This window comes from Xiphias gladius, chromosome 4 (assembly GCF_016859285.1).
Source record: "Xiphias gladius isolate SHS-SW01 ecotype Sanya breed wild chromosome 4, ASM1685928v1, whole genome shotgun sequence".
NCBI classification, from domain to species: domain Eukaryota; kingdom Metazoa; phylum Chordata; class Actinopteri; order Istiophoriformes; family Xiphiidae; genus Xiphias; species Xiphias gladius.
In genome coordinates, this window is record NC_053403.1 from 547,461 (window position 1) to 568,196 (window position 20,736).

The window sequence follows — 20,736 nt, forward strand, 5'->3', positions numbered from 1 at the left end:
GGCACCGCTCAGTCATCCAGCGACATCACTGTTTGTCCAGCTCCTGTAGCCAAACTCACAACCACTCGTTAGCCCTGTGTAATCATGTGTCTTAACACAGTATCTACACACAGCAGTTACGTAACTCAGTGTCAGGGCAGTGGATCCCATCTCAGTCTTCCCTTTCCTGTCCTGCAGTCTGAAAGTTCACGCTTCAGCGACATCATTCTCCTCCCACAGTCCACACAGACACACACACACACAGACACACACACACACACACACACACACACACACACACACACACACACACACACACACACACACACACACACACACACACGCACTCAGCTTCTCGTTCTTTCCCGCTGCATTGAAAGCAGAGAGTTCATCGCAGGCTGACAGAGACTGAAGCTGCTTCTCAAATGAAAGAAAGTCAATGAAGAGAGTTTATCAATCAATCAAAGTTTACTGAGGTTCATCGCAGCGGCCGGAGGCTTCATTAACAGAGATGTACTCACAGTACTGGAACACAGCTCGGGGACGCAGACCGGATTACAGGAGATACACAGTGAGTATCAGACCGTTTGTTACCTTCCCTGCATCTCTGTCAGGACCCGTCAAGACAAACAGTCCTAAAAACAGGACTTCAGCTCCTAACCTTCCAATTCAAACCCTCAACCGTAACATTAAAGGTGCACTGGGAGAAAAATTCAACCCCGGTGTTTGATTAAACTTGCTTTGCCTTTATTTTGAAGGTGAAGTCCTGTGTCACCTCAGCTGATCTTTTCTGTCTCGCTCTGTCTTGACGCAGGCGAAGCTGGCGAGCTTGTACCTGTCTGTGTGCGGGAGTTTATGCGAGATGCACGAGGCTGTCAAACGTTTTGACACATAGAGGAGTAGACGCCTTCATGTCATGATGAATTCACTCTGATCGTCTTTCACATCATTTACAGGCTCCTTCATTTTCTGTGTTTACTGAAGATACCTGTTAAACCTGCAACACGTGATTTGGACGTGTGTCAAATACTCTTCAACATGTTTGCTGTGTGTCACCTTTGAGCAGTGGTGGAAAGTAACTAAGTACAATTACTTAAGTACTGTACTTAATTTTGTGGTATTTGTACTTTACTTGAGTATTTACTCAACTACATTTATATGACATCTTTTGTTACTTTGCAGATAAAGATAAAGATTTTTCCAACCAACAGCAAAGATAATCCAGATCAGTGATTAAGAACTCTGTCTCAGGATCAAGACATGTCCCTGCACAATGAAGTACTTTTACTGTGACAGTAGGACTACAGGAAGTACTTTTACTGTGATACTGTATCTACAGGAAGTACTTTTACTGTGATACTGTATCTACAGGAAGTACTTTTACTGTGATACTGGAACTATATTTTGCAGATAACACATCTGTACCTGTACTTAAGTATGACTTTGAATTTACTTGTAATGGAGTATTTTATATTGTTGCACTGGTACTTCTACTTAAGGATCTGGATTCTTCTTCCACCGCTGCTCTTGAGCTCACAGTTAGATAAAATATTATTTACAGCTCAGAGAGGCCATTAAGGCGAAGGTGATCACATGTGCTCTAAAAAGGAGCGTAACGGAGAGAATCGGGAAAAAAGAACCTAGTTTGGTTCTAGAAATGAACCCTGCTGCTTCGGAGCCTTCATACACTGCAATGGTTCTCTAAGGAACCCTGGAGGGATCTTCTACATGGTGCAAGCCTAAAGAACTATTTGTGTGTCTTTAATAGAACCTTGTTGTTATTGAACTCAATGCTATGTATTGTGCTTTTATGTAGAAAGCGACTTTTACCGAAACAAAGAGAGAAAAAACTGGTTAAAAAAAGGAAATTTTCCTCTGTTTGACTGCAGGTGGTGGAGGGGGAGACTCCTCTTCCTCTGGACTCGACATGTCGCAGGAAGCGTCTTCATTCTGCGGGAGAGGAGGACGACGAGGAGGCGAGGAGGAGCTGCGTGTCCCGGCCGAACCCCGAGGGCTCGCTGTCGGCCAGCGAACTGAGTAGCTACGGCGAGCCGGAGGAGGGGGAGGAGGTGCAGAGGCTGTGTCAGCGCTGCCACATTATGGCGTCACAGCTGAACAGACAAGCTGCTGCTCTGGCCGACACCACGGCATTGAAGGTCAGCGGCACTACACTGTAAAAAATGTCTCGACTAATGATGATGTGTTTCACAAGCACGGGAAGGGCCGAAACACCACAAGGGTGCAACCAGGCACGTACACCAATGGGATATCAGTTAGGCACAGTGTGATTGGATGGAAGGAGCAGAGGGGTGGGACTGGAAAAGCTACTACAGAGCTCATGAGGTGTCAGCAAGGAACGTGGGTAGGGGAAGTAACACGAGCATGATAAAGTGAGTAACTTTGAAGGTGCTACATGTAAGTTTTCTCTGCCGCCGAGCGTGGTTTCTTGCCGGGAGCAGGTGCTGGTCGTGCTGATGGTGGTGGTGGTGATGGTCGCTAACCAAAAGCTTCAGCCATCATTGAATTTACAAGACAGGAGGTTAGAGTACGTCCTCTGAGGACAGACTGGACGCTGCAGTGACAGGACAGACCGGGGCTAGCTGGTTAGCATGCTAACTTCAGTAGAAGAAAAGAAGTGATAGAAATAGAAGAAAAACCAGTGTCAACATTGGCGTTGCCGTCCACCGCTGGAGGCAGCTGTTGGCGAGTGAAGGAGGGAAGTTTGATGCTGAACTCGCAACGTTTCTTCCAGACTGGTGAGTAAACAGCTGTTAACGCTAACGTTGGCTATGTAGCGACAGAAAAAACGTACATATAGCACCTTTAAGATACTTTACCCGTAGAGAGATCACAGGAAATGAGAGAAGAGAAAGATTGAAATATGCAACGCCCCAAACCAGGGTTCATGGTTGACCCCTCCAATATTAGGCCATGCGGACAACCTTTAATTTAGTATTTTTGAGGGTAAACTAAGTAAAGATAAGAACAAATGAAGTGATGGAACTCATTTTTTAACAGATCCTCCTTCTAAAGCTCATTAGACTCAGTAAAAACTGTGGTTTCATTGATATGAGTTCGCCCGCAGCTGCTAAAACAGGAACAGGGATTCCAGTTGTATTAGGACATAATAAAATAAGCTTCATATTTAAACCTGATAATATGATGACAGTTCTGACAGACAGAAAGCAGGCATGAGCTTTTATCTTGACTCTTCAGTTCCACTAAAGGCAGGGACTCATGTTGAGACTATATCTCTGATGACGAACAGATTTGGATGTGATGACTGATCGGACCAAGTTAGACTGGGGTCTGTCCTAGTCAGTTGGTCTGTTGTGGTCTGTTCCACTCTGGGTCATGTGGTCTGCTCCAGTCTGAGTCAGTTGGTCCGTTGTGGTCTGTTTCAGTCTGGGTCAAGTGGTCTGCAACTCGTCTTCAATGCCCTCCTTTTGTGTTAAAGAAAAGAATTTCATGGATCTGAGAAAATTTCAGAGTCTCTGCTGTGTCTCTTGGGGGTCCCTGGAGTGTGGAAGTGTCACTGTGTCTATGGGGGTCCCTGGAGTGTGGAGGTCTCGCTGTGTCTCTTGGGGGTCCCTGGAGTGTGGAGGTCTTGCTGTGTCTCCTGGGGGTCCCTGGAGTGTGGAGGTCTCGCTGTGTCTCTTGGGGGTCCCTGGAGTGTGGAGGTCTCGCTGTGTCTCCTGGGGGTCCCTGGAGTGTGGAGGTCTCGCTGTATCTCTTGGGGGTCCCTGGAGTGTGGAGGTCTCGCTGTGTCTCCTGTACAGAGAAGTTTGTTTGACACTGAACTCCTCTGTCAGGTTTTTATATCCAAGCGTGAACATCAGAGCAGCTCAAGTCTCTTCCGGGGCGAGAGAGCTTCAGTTTCTATCGTGTTAACTCTCTCTCTCTCTCGCTCCAGAGAACGAGTTACTCTGATTTGTTCAATGATCTGACTTCACTACCTCTCTCTCTCTCTCTCTCTTTATTTTTACTCTTCCTCCTGCTCGCTCACCCGCTCATTCTCTCTCTGCTGGTCATCCAGTCACTCCTCGCTCTGTTGCACACACGCACACACACACACACACACACACACACACACACACACACACACACACACACAAACGCACACAAAGATCAGAAAGTGTGTGTGACTTGCGGACAAAGAGTCTCTGGTGGACTGTTGGTATCAGAGGATTGAAGGGTTGCTGGTTTGAATCCCACCACTGGTCCAAATGCCCAACAGCAGGTGTGGTCATATGAAGATATACCGTGACACAAAATGAGTAACTTTCTTATCTCTGGGTGTTTTTCTGCCTCCAACTCTCAGCTGTTTTCACTCCCTTCGCTTCCAGGCTCCCGGTGGCATCACTAAAGTCATGTCATACAGAAACAAGCCAAGATAAAATGTACGATATCAATTACCCGCTCATTTCATTTAGCGTCACTGAATTTCATCTCATGTAGCGGCCGTTCGCTTTTTTTGTTGATTTCGTTTCGTGGAGATGACATCACTGGACGCCGCCGGCTCTGCCCGACGGTGCAACTTTGAACTGGGCGGTAACGATAGATTTGTGCAGCCTTTATAATTTGGGCTACTTCCTCTATATTCCAGAGGTTGAAACTGTGAGGGAGGAGCAGAGGGAGAGAGGTGAGGTGATGATACCGTGAGAGCTGAGAGGGACAGGTGTACACAGGTGTTGTGAAAAGAGAAGGAAGTTAATGATTGTAGTTCGGCTGCCGATCGGAGGCTGCAGAACTTCATTCAGAATCTTCCTGTTTTAAGTTTCCTTCAGTATCACAGTGACCCAGTGACGGTTGACTGAACATCCACGGCTACGCTGAGAACAGGAGCTGGTTCAGCAGCTTTTAATGGGAAAGTTTGACCAAATGGAAGCAGATACAGGCTGAAGAACGGGGCCGGAGTTGTCGCTCACAGCGTAACTCACTGAACCCGTGGCGACATCATACGTCCTTCTGTAAAAGTTTACCGCTGTTCATACAAGTGAAGACTTATGTTTATTGTGACGTTATTCAAAATGTTACGCGTCAGCTCTGGAGGAGAGGAGGTCGCTGAGGTAGGGAAAGTGATCCACATTTCTGAGACTGGGGTTCTACCAGTGGGTAAGGGGTGTGGTCTGGTGGCTGATGTTCAGGGTCAGCAATCCGAAGCTCCAGGATGGACGTGTGGACTTGGACTTAAACCAGCTTGAGTTGAGCCTGACTCAACAGAATTTGACCACCGGGTGGCAGGTTTCTGCAGATGAGACGAGGAACGGCTGTAGTGGAAGTAGGGTTCACTTCCACGGGGGGTTTACAGAAGCGGTTGGTCAGTGTTCAGAGACGACTGAAGGCGCAGAGGTCACCGGAGCGGGAAGTGAAGGTCCCGCTGCAGTAAAAGCCCCGAGGATCTGCTCGGTAAGTGGAAAGGTGACGCAGTCAGCCGGAGCTTTATGAGCTCACTGTGACGGATAACCGGACCGCCATCAGCCAGACACCAGGTGCTGATCGACAGATCTGGAGGCAGTCGGGTCAGTTATTATTCAGACTGTAGCAGAGAGAGAGTAAGCTCCCGGCAAATTTTACTTTAAGCTCTGCCGGCAGCAGGGTTTCAAGGGGAGGATCGTTGGTTCAAATCCTGGACTGACCTGGTTTTCAACAAATGTGAGCGAGTGAAGAAGAGGAAGAGTTTCAGCTGAATCTTTGTCACTGGACGAAGCCAGTTGTCTCTCACTTCTCATCACGTTTCATCCTGGATCCGAGTTTCTTTTCTGTTTTTTTCCGCATCACTGCTGATCAAACTCGGCTCAGTGCTCCCACCCAGTCTGAGGAGCTACTTTTCCTGTACGCTGGTATTAGATTTTTTTAATGGTCTGTTTTCCAATAAGTCTCTTTCATGCCTGTGGTTCAAGAAACACGACCCAGTTTCCTATTAGTTCTGCTTCTGATTGTGGTTGATCGAATACAAAGAAAACCACGAAGACAGTTGACGCGATCATCTGCGACACGTGGACCCACAGAGAAATGATTTCACTCTACCTTCAAAGATGTCAGGTTCATTCTTCATGATTTCACAGTGATCTTAAAGATTTTTTTTAATTATAAGATTTATTTTAATCAGACCACAGTCTGATAACAGCACAAAGCCGAAGACAACAACACCAGAGTGGTGCCCAAAAAGATGGCACCCTAACCCAATAAACCGAGATCAGCAGAACTGAATATTATTAGAAAATATTATCGATACTTGGAAAAGCGAATCCTTACAGCTTTGAAGGGTCAAGTCTATCATCAACAAATTTCATTTCATCGTACATTTAAAAACATGAGGTAGCCTCGCTGTGAAAAATGCTAAAACACACGCGTGCAGGTCTGTTTAAAAACTCGAAGTTCATTTCTGCAGCCGTTCACACTCTGAGTCTGGTTTCCACTGGACCCGTAGACACAGTCGAACTGAAGCAGCGTCCGGCAGGTTTGAACCGAAGCCGAGCAGCTGCAGTTTTATCGCTGCAGTGTCAGCGTCCTCTGAGGCTCCTCACACCAGTAAATCTGACCCTTGGGCCCCCAGCACCGGCCCCGGTCTCCCAGCCCCGCTGCTAAAGACAGACTGGGACGAAATCAATGCACAGATTAAAAACGGGGAAAACCTCCCGAGGACAAAAAGCGTGAAGCGTTTCTTTTAAAATGATCTTGGAGATGTTTAAATCTTCTCCACGGTGTCTCCGCTCTGGTTGTCTGTTTAAACAGTCGGGTGGGTCAACGACTTTTTTACAAAGCAACACCAGAATCTCACACTGATGACGCAGACCTACTCTGACAGTTAAATATCCTAAAGGGACGGAGGGATGGAGGGAGGAGGTGCAGGAGAAGACAAGGAGCGATGAGAGGTTGCCAGGAGGGCAAAGAGAGGAGAAAAATGGTGCGTTCACGAAAAAGGAGGCGATGCAACTGTGAGAGGAGGAAGAGGAGGAAAAGGAGGAGGTGACTGTCCTTGGTCAAGGAGGCTGAAATGAATCTAGACTCAGGCTGTCTCCCTGGAGCAAACACAGACAGACACAAACACGACACACATATGATTTTATTCCTGTGGGGAAAAATGCAATTTCTGTTTCCTCCACACTCACGTATTGTGTTCACTTTCAGTCGCTCCTGTGTCCTGAAATGTCAAACCTGAGACCTTCAAAAGACCTCATCAAATGAAAGATGTCCTCACTTTCCTAACTTTTCTGTGTCGCTACTTTCCAAACTCGACCCCCTTCCTAAAACTTTAAGAAAAGTGCCATCAATTTCTAAAGACATCCCCATTTTTCAGAAATGGCCTTTCTCTCTAAACATGTCCTCACTTTCTAAAATCTCTTTGTTTTTCTATACTCAGTTTTCGAGAACACCCCAACTCTATAGAAATACAAATGTAATTTAATTGTGACTGGGATATTGCTGCATAAGCAGAAAATCAAGGCACATTGCTTACATTGCGTTTTAATTTACAAATTTGAATTAACATTTGAATGTTGTCCACTGCACAGCAGCTTTTTAATTTCAATTGAAAACAATAAACTACCATACGAATGTGTGAAAATGAAAATGCAAATTTCAAGAGCTGTTAATGTTAACGTCGGGTATGTAGCGATAGCAAAACCCTACAGATACTATCTTCAAAGTGAGAACTCTTAAAAGTAAAGGGGCCAGGAGTCAGTTCGGCGTTCTTGATTTAAATATTTAGACATCTAATCAGACTCCACACTCTGTTGTACTCTCCTCTCCACACTGCAGCTCGTTGTGTCTTTTCTCCTCTCTGACTCGTCCGTATGGAGCTCGATTAAAATTCCCCAGGCCCCGCTCTGCTCACTGTGTCCGGGCTAGGGGACAAACCGGACTCCCGTGATGCTCGTTAGCGTAGCGAGGACTGACTCTCAGCTCCGGAGTGGGCCGGCACGTCCTCTCCTGAGCGGCTCGACAGCCACGTTGAAGGTGATGTGTGGTGACACAGCCGGGTGAGGATGAGCGAGTCTGAGCGGTGGGAAGCTCGGTGAGGAGACGGCTGCAGTGGAGCGGAGTGAGGAAGCGAGGAAACAGGGGAGGACGAGGATCAGTGGAAGAAGGTTGGACCGATGTCTGGGTCTGATAGTGTCCCTTTAATTAACAGCAGAGTTCATTTAGCAGTTTGATTGATCGATTACTCATTGGTATCCCTGAAGTTCAAATCCTTCCGTCCTGGTTGATTTGGAGACTTCTGTGGTTACAGAACACGTATCAACCACTGGGGGCAGCAAACAGAGCAGCTGCACTGGCAGAAATACAACTGTAGAAGAAGAACAGCAAAATTTAAACTAGACTGTATGTAGTTCACAGTAGGGCTGTCACTTTTTCAAGATGGTGGGTTCAAACAAATTCGAACTAACACGGAAATCTTTCAAATCAAATGCGGACACGAAGGAAACACAATTCAAAGGGGAAACAGACTGCGACGCGACGGCAGTGAGCAGAGTGCCCGGATGTTCGAGTGTTATTTTCCCTCAGTATACACTGAGTGCAGAAGTCTAAATGAGTATTTTGAGTATTCGAATATCAGGTGTTGATTTACCTCTCAGGCCACAGAATGCAGGACACACCAACATGATATATCTGTTTCAAGTGGAAGTAAAACATTGAGCTTCATTATCCTCCCTGAATATGAAGCTGCAGGGTGAAGGGCGAAGCTGATAACTTATGAAATCAAGAAATGTCTTTACTTAACTTACTGTGATAATTGTGTTGATGCTACGTGTGTACTATTTCTATAGTAAATACACAAAACTCTACCGACTTGTAAATGTGTTGTATCATGAGAGAAAGCAGAAATAAAAAACGACCTGGAGAGTCTCTGCAACGTCCACAGGAATCAGGAGTAGTATCCACAGGCCAACAGGCCCTGAGTTTACTGTCTGACTCTAGGAAACTGAACGAATCCAGAAATCTCTAGTACTGAGTCGAGTCGGGTCTAGAATACTGGTTTGTACTGGTCTGTAGTACTGAACGGTCCCAGCAGCGAGTGCATACAGTTACGGTAAACCCCAAAGGACGAACGTGTCAGTCAGCCACCACCTGCACTGCTCGAAGCTAAACTTTATCCCACAGTACTCAGGTGAGTTTGCAGCGCTACCTGAGGTGGTCATGCTTTAATCTAGATAACTGGCAGTTAGTTTGGTGACACATGGAAGCTGAGTAGGCGAGAGCTGTTGTCACGACGGACTTTACAGTGAGGCTGGTACCAGCTCGATTCGTATCAAACTCACAAAAACATCAGTCGGAAATATTAGTTTGTTCATTTTTGGCCAACAGCCGTTGTAGCAGCAGGTGAGTCCTCGCATTTGTTGTGGTCGTAGAGTGAGACAGCTCCTAGTCTGGATTTTACCGTCTTCGATGAAGAACCACAATACTTCCACTAGGAGCTTGCAGTGGTTGCAGTTCAAGTTTTTTTTTTTTATTTAGTGGCCCGTTTTCAGACTGTAGCAGTTTGTCCCCTACATTATTTCCTCTTGGGAACATTACTCTTGGCTTTTCCGTGTAAAGATTTTTTTTTTTATCAGTTCGTATGTGTTTCAACTTCAACTTTCATTACTGAGACATTCTCCTCACGTTTCAGACGAGTTTTGATGAACGTGTTAGGATCAGTCCTTGGGCTGCGTCGGTGTGATCTGTGGTTTTCCTATGATGAGAGTGGAGACATTCTCTTCTTCTCGTTCTTGCAGAGAGTTCAGTGTTCAGACTGACACCACTCTCAGGTCAGCAGCTGGTTAGCTTAGCATAAAGACTGGAAACGGGGGGAAACAGCTAACCTGGCTCTGTCCGAAGGTAAGAGAATCCACCTACCAGCAGCTCTAAAGGTCACTGGTTAACACGTCTCGAAACGTTTAAAGATAATGACTCGTCACTTGAAGGGGGCATTGTGTGGTGGAGTATTTCTTGGCCTGTGGCAGCGATTCCTGGAGGCTAGCGGTCACCACGAGGTCGCCAGGTAAGAAGAAGAGACTAAATGTGGTCCCTTCACAGTCTTCTCTGACAACAGATGCATGTAATTTTCCCTGACTGAGATCCAGCAGTAGCGGTGGGTGTGACAGACGTAGCTGTTAATGGAATTAATCGATGTTCATTTAGAAAAGAAAATGGGAAACTGCCATAGGAAAGAGCTTTTAGTCGGCACAAGTTTCTCTCTCTCTCACACACACAAAAACACGTTAGTACTTCTCAAACAGACCTTTGAAAGTGTGAGGACTGGACAAAATGTCCTCACGATGATGGTCTAAAACTCAAACTGGTCCTCGCGAAGTATCGCCATACAAGTACACACACACACACACACACACACACACACAGAGGATGACCTTCCAATCCTCGTGTTGTTAATTAAAAGTCTCAGATTAATCAGATACTGTGACACATGACTGAGTTCATAACGAAGAGCAGAGAAATGAAAACTGACAACATCCGGAACAGAATTAGCTGAAACGGCACCGAGGTGGAGTCTCACACAGTCTCATGCCTCAGTGTCAGTTCCCAAAGTATCAATAGACTCACACTGAGTCTTCTTGTCCCCATTAGTTCACGCAATGGACGCTTTCTTTGCCATTGAAAACCGTCCTGTGTTTTAAAGCAGTCGTGACTAAGTAACAGAGAACTCTAAAAAGAAATGCCTGATGACTGATAATTGAGACAGAGCCCGTGAACACTCCTCTCCTCTACATGATTTCACATTGGCTGCTTTTAATAATCCAAAGGATTGATCTTACATTTTTTCTTCAAAAACAAGTTACAGACAGATAAAAAGCAAAAAGAAAAAATGACCAGATGATGTTAAATAAATACAGTGAAGGTAAAACATAACTGCACTGAAACACAGAGTAAACAACAAAACCGTTCAAGGGAATGCAATTCAAAACAGGCGTGTTTTTAACTGAGATTTAAAAGAGGAAACAGAGCCGGTCTGCCTGGTCGCCTGCAGCAGGTCGGACTGCGAAGGTGAAGGAAGCACGAATGAACAACAGACGTCACCTGACGGTTTGGTATCGCGGGTAAAACCTCCACCTCTGCACAGAGAACTTCAGTGGAGGGAAACGTGCTCGAGTCTGGACCCAGATAGACTGAGAGATGGATGGACTGATAGAGAGGTAGAGAGGTAGAGAGACAGACAGATAGATAGATGGATGGACTGATAGAGAGGTAGAGAGACAGACAGATAGATAGACAGATAGACAGATAGATAGACAGACAGACAGAGAGACAGACAGATAGATAGAGAGATGGAACAGACAGTACATTTACCTACAAACGCTTTAGCGTGTCCTGTCTTCTGCCTTCAGATACTTTCCATGACTTGAACGTGTATGTTCGTCCTCTTCCCTTTCTCACCCAGTGCCTCTCTCTGACTTTTCGCCGAGACTTTCACCTGTTAAAGTGACGTCAGCGCCGGATAAAGGGGAGAAGCTGCTGCCTGAAGGTTTTCTATGCTCAGCTTTACCGAAGCAGAGGAGGGAACAGACTTGTTGGCATCAGAGCTTAGCGAAGTTTGCCAAGGCCGGAGTCAGAACAGAGTCAATCTGGCGCAACCAAATAACTTTTCATATGAATTCCTCGTATGATTTTTCATATTCACACACTCGCAGTACGACAACACAGTAAAGTACAGTAAAGAAAGATTTCGATGGGCTTTACACAACTTTCTCCCTTCGTGATGGATCCCAGCTAAAGACTTTGAAAGCTAAAGCTAAAGTTATCAGGACTGGCTTTCTTTTGTTAAGACAAGAGACTGTCTTGGTGAATTTTTTAAACTTAATTTCTTTATATTTAACATAGTTTATAGTTCTAAGTCTGGACACCTCGTAACCATTACTCCATGCATCAGGAAACAGCTCAGTTTGGACTTGATTTGTTGTCTCAAACAGACCGGGGGCTTCCCTCTGAGGAGGTGGAGCTTTATCTGTCCTCAAACAGAGCGAGTCCCTCATCTTCAGCAGGACACCAGGAGGACGCTGCTCCTCAGATTTTACACACAGTGAAGCTGTCAAAATTCAAATTTGGCTGCACGTGGGTTTAAACCATTACATGCTGTGTTTTCCTTCAGTGTTGTGAGAAGCTGGTATTTTTAGAACTTTGATGTTTCTGTTTAATTCTCTCTCTGCCCATCAGGCAGGAGTAAAGGAGAACAGGTTTTCAGCATGTTGTCGCTCAGGCGATAATTTGGTCAAACCAAATGTGTGAATAAAGACTTGTTATTACACAAGAAGAAGGAGCGACCTCAGAAAGACAAGTTTAATGTGTGAAGTCATGTTGAGTTATGAATAAAACGTCTCTGGATTATCATAGTAAAGGACAGTAAAATAACCACATGTCGATATTTAGGTTAAAAGGTGGGACTGTTCTGTCGACTGTCAGCTGGATTTTCCAGGTCCTGTCTTCGTCTGCATCTTTAGTGACATTTCATCCTGTTGCTGCTGAACCCGAAGCCTTCGAAGGCTCCGTCCTCACTTTTTATCTTCACTTTGACTCTCAGCTGTTGGCTTATCGTCCTCTGACTGTCTGACTCTCACGTTTGGATGAGTTTGGAGATTAGACTGCTGGTATTTGGACGGGAAACGCGTGGACGCTGTTTGGTGGCGATAACGGGCAGGTTTCACTCCACTCTGTAATTGGTTTGAGGCAGCTGTTAGATGATGATGTTCTGAGCCTGGTCGAGTTTCAGTGAAGCGGACGGCGGTAATCTGTTTTTAAACCAGACATTTGGGGAAAAACCCTGAGGAAGAGGAAGGTTTTCTCAATTGCATCAGCATAACAGAAGTAAATAAGCCAAAAACAACATGTGTTCATGTTCAACTAACAGCGGCTGCAGGGATTATGATTCTTGTCCATCTGGAGCAAAAGAGGAAACAGTGCGAAGTTGTTATGATTAAGTTTCCATCCAAGTTCAGTGCGACGAAACCTGAGCGAAGTCTTGTTTCCCTCCACCGCCGCTGTGTGAACATGAGCAGATCAACGGCCGGTGGAGCCGGTTCTCCAGTCGCTGCCGTGAAACCACCACAGAAGAAGAGGACGCGGCGAGACGAGGTCGTTAGATGAGCTGCAGTCAGAGCTCAGATGATGGAGAACCGGGTGGAGAACGTGATGGAACCTGACGTTTCTGCTGGTTCCAGGTGTAAAAAACACTTTTTACACTGATTTACAGTTTACCTTTTTAATTTCCTTCATTAACCTTTTTTTTTTTTACACTTTTTGTGCCAGTTACCAACAGGTTGAGTACCAATGCGTATTTGTCACTTAAATACATTAATTAACAACATTTCCTTATGACGTTAATAAAAGATGTGATCTGGTCACAATTGCATTTTCCCACAAAAGATATTTACTGTTTCAGTTTAGTTGGACATAAAAGTTATTTCTAGGAGACAGAGCTGCAGTGAAACACGTGTCAGAAGTTGAAATTTAGAATATCGTCTGTATATTGACACACGGAGTCCAGATTTAGCTTCAGGAACCCCAAAGTGAGCGAAGAACCGAGAGAACAAAAGCAGAACCAGAGACAGAACGTTAAGGGGTTGCTAAGTTCCTGCAAGTCTGAAATTGAAAACCTGGAGGGTTACCATCTGTCTCTGCTGTGAAAGCAGATTTCCTGGTTTAGTAAACAGAGATGAAAGAAACCATCATGTCCAACATGCCCTCAGTTCTGCTGCCTGCAGGTTCTAATAAATAAAACCCAGTAAAGAGACGTTTCGTTTTCCCAGCAGCTCTCGTGATTAATGAGATAATTATAGCCGAGGGAGGCGACGCGGCGAGTTTAGTTTTTACCCTCAGCTACATCAAACACACTTTAAACGAGTAATTAGCATTCAAAACGCCCTCATATCCACGGAGGGGAATTAGTGAGTTGATTAATGTGAGTGTCGAGTGAAATGAATCGAATGAAAAAAATCCATTTTCTCTCTGCAGAATGAAAAATAATCTCCGTTGGGTAAGATGTTAGTTACGTCTCTGTTTCAGAGCGTGTTGGGTTTGTATGAACAAAACCCAGAGGAGCCAAAAGACAAATACGCTCTCTGCCCGCCGTCGTGAGGACTAACACCCTGCTGTTTACGAGTCACCCGATCAGAAATCAAATCTGTGCGACAAGAGAGTTAAAGCCACATTGAACCAAAATGAGTTTGAAAACCATGTAAATGATGGATCTTATATTTTAATTCCAGTTCAGTTTGACTGACACCACAATGTCAAAAGTATGTGGACAGCCCTGTACTTTTGTTCTGGGTCTGGATTTTCTCCCTTTAGTTCCATCCAAAACTGCAGTCAGACAGAAATACCGTCTGAATGGGCCATTAGCTCCAAACAAGGGGGATCATAATAATATACACTGACATTTCTGACAACAGTGGTCTTTAAGTCTCCAGTTATCTTCATTAGATAGATTGTCAAAGATAATCGAGATTTATTTTCACATAAGACAGAAGAGAAGCTGGAACCAGAGAATAGTCGGCACCTTTGCTTTGTTATAGCGGCACAGATTTAAACCTGTGGTGTCACAATCACGTAACGCTGTTACATATGTTCACATGTCCACGTGCTTTTGGCCATGTAATAATAGAAAAGAATAAACTGAGGAAGAAGCAGCTTGAGCAACAGATCAGTAAAAACTCAAAGTCTGAGGCAGACCAGGACCAGGTGGGACACAGCAGACGTTTGAATGTTAAAAGACCTGACAAAACCAAACCCCGAACGGATTCTCTGACAGTCAGATGTTCAGATTAATACCAGCCTGGTGTCTGTACAGCAGCTGGTTAGCCTAGCTTAGCATAAAGACCGGAGACAGGGGGAAACAGCAGGCCTGGCTCTGACCACCTACCAGCTCCTGTGGAGATCAGTGAACCAACAGGGTCTGGTTTTGTACCAGACCAGTATCTTCCACGGACCGAATGTATAAACAATACGTACCCAGAAAAACCAGGCGTACCGTCATGTCCCACAGAAACTGGCCTTCATAGAAGACGAATGTGAACACTTCAGACCAGCTGAGGATTTTTAAAATTCTTGTTATTTACGCCGGAGCCATCGTTAACGATCTTTTCATTCTAGTTTTCTAAAGTCTGGTCCGACCGTATTTGTTTTCAGGGGGTCGAACTCACGTGTGATCGGTGTCTCACGAGTCGCCGTCCTCGTCCTCCGTCCGCTGAGACTGGGTCAGACCTGCGGGCTGCTACAGAGTTCGTTCAGACTGATGAGGCTGCAGGACAGTTCATTACTGTTCCTGCTCTCTTTAATTACTCGTTCTGTCAGTCAGTGGAGGTCAGACTGAACCTGAACCTCCAACACGCCACGGCCGCCATTTTACAAATCCTGAGCCGAACATATTCCACATCTGAAGTATCCATTTAACCTCTCTGTTATATCTTTCTGGGAAATTGACCTTCCTAGATTAAAGTCTTGTTTCTCTGTACTGGTAAATGTAATTCTGGTGGAGAATATTAAATCCGTTTTATTGTCATTTATTTAGTTTTATTTTTTCCTAAAAACATTCAGATTGCAAGAAATTTAGAATAAATCCCAACGTGTGTAAATGGAGAACGAAAAACTCCGTCGCAGACATGAAATGAAGTTCTCTGCTATCGGCTAAACCAGCCGAAATGTTCCGGAGGCAGCACGTCTCCAACAACACCAGTAACTAGCGGACCCGAGACTCTGTCAGCTCTGTTTTACGTGACCAGCCTCAACAGGCACCGAACAGATAAAGACTGAGTTAAATCGAGGTTAAAACATTCAAACAAAGCACTTGGTCAAACAGAATCAGGTAAAAGTGACTGTGTGTGTGTATTGTACATGGCTGTGTTAATAACTTCAACAATGTTGAGCGACAGATTCAGCGGCGATTCCTGATTTTTCTTCACTGAGTTGTGTGAGGCTGCTGCACCTGTTGCGTCATGGTCCTCATGAGATCCACAGAATCAAGTTGGGAGGAAATGAATTCAACTACACTGACGGCTCGGAGTCTTACTCATGACAAAACCTTTTAACTGCTGCTGTTGGTTCAAAGCTGGATTTGAGCTTTATTTTTGAAATACAATGTGATTTCGTTGTTTTTTCAATATTTATGCTTTTTTTTGAAGCGGTATTTAAAAACATCATTTCCCATGAGCCCCAGCCCTGTGGAGCTGTCGTTTTTTGTGGTTTAATTTTGTCAGAACCACAGACTTGGTTCCTTGTAGCCGCCGGCTGTGGCGGAGCTGGTTTATCTTAGACTCCGGAGCGTAAACTCCGGAGCACGTGTCACTGAGTGACAGAGGTCGGCAGGACGTGACGTCGGGGTCTAAGCTGCTGAAGCAGCTGCGGGGTCACGGCTGCTGCGACGCCGCGCTGTCAGGACGAGTGAACGGGCGCAGGTTTAAAGGGCAAAGAGGAGCAGCCTGCTGGTCTGGAGTCAGACGGGTCAGTGCTGAAGCAGCTTCAGGATCAAACTGAGGAAGAAACTGATGGGGACTGTGAAACCGCCGGACGTCACGGGTAACTTCCTGTTAGTTCTGTCATTTCATGAGGTGAAGTTTGTTTTTCTGTCACGTGTGATCGGTGATTTCTTCCTTCATCACGTCGTGTCGTCTGAGCTTCATCGGGGTGAACCTGAGTCCATCCGTTCACGTCGTGGCCATCAACACGACACATGCAGCGTTGCCATGGTGCTCCTTTCGGCCTGGTTTCATAGTGATGGACGTTAAATCAAAGCCCCCCGGTGTGAACTGGAGTTATTGGGTCGTAATATGTAACACATGTTCCGTATGTTCGCCGTCGGTCGCTAAGTGACCGTTCAGCTCCATAATGCAACATGTTAATTTTTTTTTTCTATCGTATTTTCCCATGTAACACTTTATTTTTCCTCCAATTTTTCTTCCCTTTTTGCTTTTCCAACTCTGTTCATCCTTCTTTTCCTCCTTATTCTTTGCATATTTCTTCTTCCACCTCCTCGCTTCCTCCTACTCTTCCTTCCCTCAGATGGATCTAAAAACTGGACGACGGAGACTAAATGTTACTTTACCATCAGCAGTAAAGCGCATGAAAGATTCAGAGCCTGTTTTGGACGCTCGCATTTAAGATTTGAGGATTTTTCTGACTTGAAAAGTTTTAAAATGAATCCTCTGTGTTGGGGAATTTTCTATTGGGTTACGCAGGTCAAGCCTTCAGGTCTCAGGTGAAGCAGCAGCAGATCTTCCTGAGGGACAAACTGTCTTCTCTCCTGGAGACGTTGGGCTGCTGTCTGAGGTTATTTGGGGGAAAACATCCATTCTGATAAAAGCGAAGCAGCGTTGCTGTAGCGGCCAAGGTCAAAGGAGATGTTTTTGCCTCCCGAGACGCCACAGATCGGGGTCCGCTAGAATCCACTGGCAGAGCCAGATAAAAGCGGCTACATGCAACGTGATCTGAACCAACACGGGTAAAAACATTTCCCTGTTTACCGAATAGCGAACCGACAGACTAACCCCACAAACTGACGTCTGTGCAGTCAAACTCAGACGCAGCGCAGCTGCGGGCTCAGGTGGCTCGAGTGTCCACTCATGATCCGGAAAATCGCATCTGATAAGTCTTCTCTTCGTCTGCGTTGTGCCCACACTGTGATCAGGGCTGGGCCTTTTCATCGGGACATCAGTCCCAGTGTGAGGAGGTGCTCCCTGGTCATTACTGAGGTTTCTGTCCCTTCACAACCTCCCAGCGTCAGGAAAGACGTAGCTGGTGAAAAAACGTAGGGGGTCAGTGAATCTCTGAGCTGTTTCCATTCCTGCGCCTGGTAAATACACAAGACGAGACGTTAAAGTTGTTTAACGACGTGTTTGACGGGAACGAAAGTTTCAAAGCGAATGACTTTTTCTGTTGATTGATTAGTAATGTCATTACTTTTTAAAATGGGTGATATGTAATGAGTAAATGATCCAGTTTTCAAGTAACTTGAGCAACACTGGACAACATAGCTCACACGTTAACCGCAGCTGGAGACAAGGTCAGTGCTGAATGCAACAGTTTTATTTTCTACAAATGTATCAGGCAAAAAACAGAATAAATATAAATATGAATGTATTTGGAAAGGGACGGATATTCAGACAGGACTACTGCAAATGACTGCTGATTAACTGGATGCAACTTTTCCGATAAGTCTCCTGTATCTGAGCTGTTCCTCGTTTCTGCCACTAAATGCATCAGAAGAAGAAACTGAAGTGCAGTTTGCAGCTCTGCGTTGTGTCCTCGCTCTGGGAGCTGTTGCAGCCGTCTGGTTGGTTGTAAACCATCGCGGCGTCTGTGTGAAGTTATGTGACACCCATACACTGACCTCCATTAAGGATCGGTGGCTCGTGGCGACAGGAGGTCAGATCCTGACAGGCCGGATTGTGAATCTACAGGCGCTGACAGCTTTTATGTCCCGCTGCCGCTGCCGTAGACCAGTGCTTCTGTGTATGTGCGGAGGATTTTCGACGCTGAGCAGCTGGTTGATGATAGATGATGATAGATGAGGCAGCACGACCGAGGAAGAGTCTTTGTGGCGAAGAGGAGACGTTTTGAATGAAGTGAAAACTGAGCTGCTGCTGGATCCTACAGTGTCAAAAAAAATAAAAAATAAAAATAAAAATAAAAATAAAAATAAAAAACAGGGCAAATGTTCACTGGTTCACACAAGATCTAGGAGACGACTCTTGACCCTTTAACCACAGCAGAAACCTTCTTGGTGCTGGAGGCAACTCTTTTTCTGGTTTCGATTAGTTGACGTCAAGACCTGGTTCTCCAGTTTTCTCCATCTGATTTACGGCGAAACTCAAGTGGTTTCAAGCGGTGGACGCACAGTAGGGACTGGATACCGCCTTGCGCTAAAATTTCCATGTTGGTTAGTTTGTTACTTCACGATTTTATTTAAAAGTAAAGAGCAGACGCCTTGAATAGTTCCAGGAATATCAGACTCTGGCTGTGTTTTACATTTATAATTGAACCTGTAAAGTGTGGAGAGACTCTCTGGGTGATGTACACGTTAATAAATCATTGCGCTGTGTCGTCTCTCTTAACCCCCCCTCCAGGACCCGGCCTACGCCTCCTTCCTCTTCGATAAGCTCCAGCGCCTCCAGTGGCCTCGTCGCAGCCGCCATGCTTCTGTCGACGCCAGCTGCGACGTCTGCGGCGCCTCCTTCCAGCAGCTGAGACGCCTCGCTCTGCGCCGGGCTCTGGGCATCAGCGGGGAGATGACGCCTCGCCCCGCCACCCCCAGCGCCCCCCCCGCCACCGCCAGCTGCACCCCACCGGCCTCAGAGAGCGGCTGGGTGGGCGCCGGGCTGCCGGTGAAGCAGCAGAGATGGTCGTGTGAGGAGCAGCAGCAGGGGGGCGAGGCTCTGTGGAGATGGGGCGGAGTTCAGAGCACCTATCTGGGCGGGGGCGGAACCAAAGGGCTGGCCACAGTTACACCCCTCCCCCTGAATGCACACCACTACCTGGAGGGGGTGTGGAGGGTCTCCTGCTGCAGACCTGAAAACCAACACGCTACGGTAAGCAGGGAGGGACACATGTAATTTATAAAGCAAATCTGACTCAAGCTTTAAAACAGGAGGGAGGCCGAGTAGGCCCCCATCTGATGGGGGTGTATGGGGTCCCAGCAGTGACAAAATCACCTTTCCTTTCTCATGCAGGGCTGAAACTGATGACTATTATATAACCAGGGAAAAACAAATGTCCTTCATAGAGGACAGCGTGACGTCTTTGTCTCAACAAACATTTCTTCACTTTGCAAAATTGTCCTCCTCTTCTCAAAATGTCATGGTTTAGACCAACTCATTAGTCTCCGGTTTAGGTTTGGTAATACTTAGAAGACTTGTCACTGTGAGCAAACCGGTCCTCTGCTTGGCAGGAATCAGAGAACAGCACCGGGGGACCAAGTCCAGTACTGAGAGCACAGCCCTGGGTCTTTCACACACTCACTATGCATGTGGTTCACGCCTTCCTTCCTTCTTACTGACTCATCCAGCAGCTGAACTCCTGACGTTTCTTTCTACAGTGGAAATCAAACATTGTTCAGAAAGTTGGTCCCAACACTGTTGCAGAAGTTTCCATCAACATGTTGGACCTGCAGTTTGCTTTGCTTTCACCTTCTGTCCAGTTCACCCCAAACCAGCTCCACGGGGTTCAGGTCTGGAGACTGTGCTGGTCTTCCATCATGTGAAGCCGCCGTCTGGTTCTGTTCTTCTGATGTTCTGGGTCATTATCTTGCTGTAGGACGAAGCCCCGACCAACCAGTCTGTCTTCTTCTGTTACTTGTCTTTCTCGCTCCAGTCTGACACCAGTGTTGACCTAGTGAGGGTGTAGTAACACGCTTTGCTCCACCTCCGCCTTTGTACAGACAGAGGGTTCGTCAGTCATCATCTTAAGTGGGGAACCTGTGGGAATTGTTTGCACCAACTATCAGGCTTCATTTCCTTCCACTGCTACAGGCAAATTTCTTTCCCTGAAAAAGGCCTGTTTTCTATGGAATTTACAGGATTTTTCAGTAACTTCAACTATTTGTTTACAGGATAAAAAGACATTATTGTAAAAGATATAAAATCTAGTCGGATACCTTCACATATTCCACGATGTCCTCACCTCTAGTTTGGTCTAGTTTCTCAGCTGAAGCAGCCGCCTGTGTTTCTCTGAACCTTCAGGTCAAACTCGTCTTCAGACTCAGATTCGGGGTCGGATGACGGTATTCCTCTCAGAGCGGCGGCGTTCGGGGTCGACTCGTGTACGTTTCGG

General features: G+C 45.9%; 1 protein-coding gene across 1 annotated transcript in view; it reads left to right on the forward strand.

The window, feature by feature from the left end:
* Positions 1 to 490: 490 nt before the first annotated feature.
* Positions 491 to 20,736, forward strand: part of kif26aa (kinesin family member 26Aa) — a 77,290-nt gene continuing 57,044 nt past the window's right edge. The window contains exons 1-3 of the mRNA XM_040125912.1: positions 491 to 550; positions 1,869 to 2,135; positions 19,035 to 19,496. Coding sequence (XP_039981846.1) covers positions 491 to 550; positions 1,869 to 2,135; positions 19,035 to 19,496 — 789 coding nt within the window. The remainder of the gene's footprint in view (positions 551 to 1,868; positions 2,136 to 19,034; positions 19,497 to 20,736) is intronic.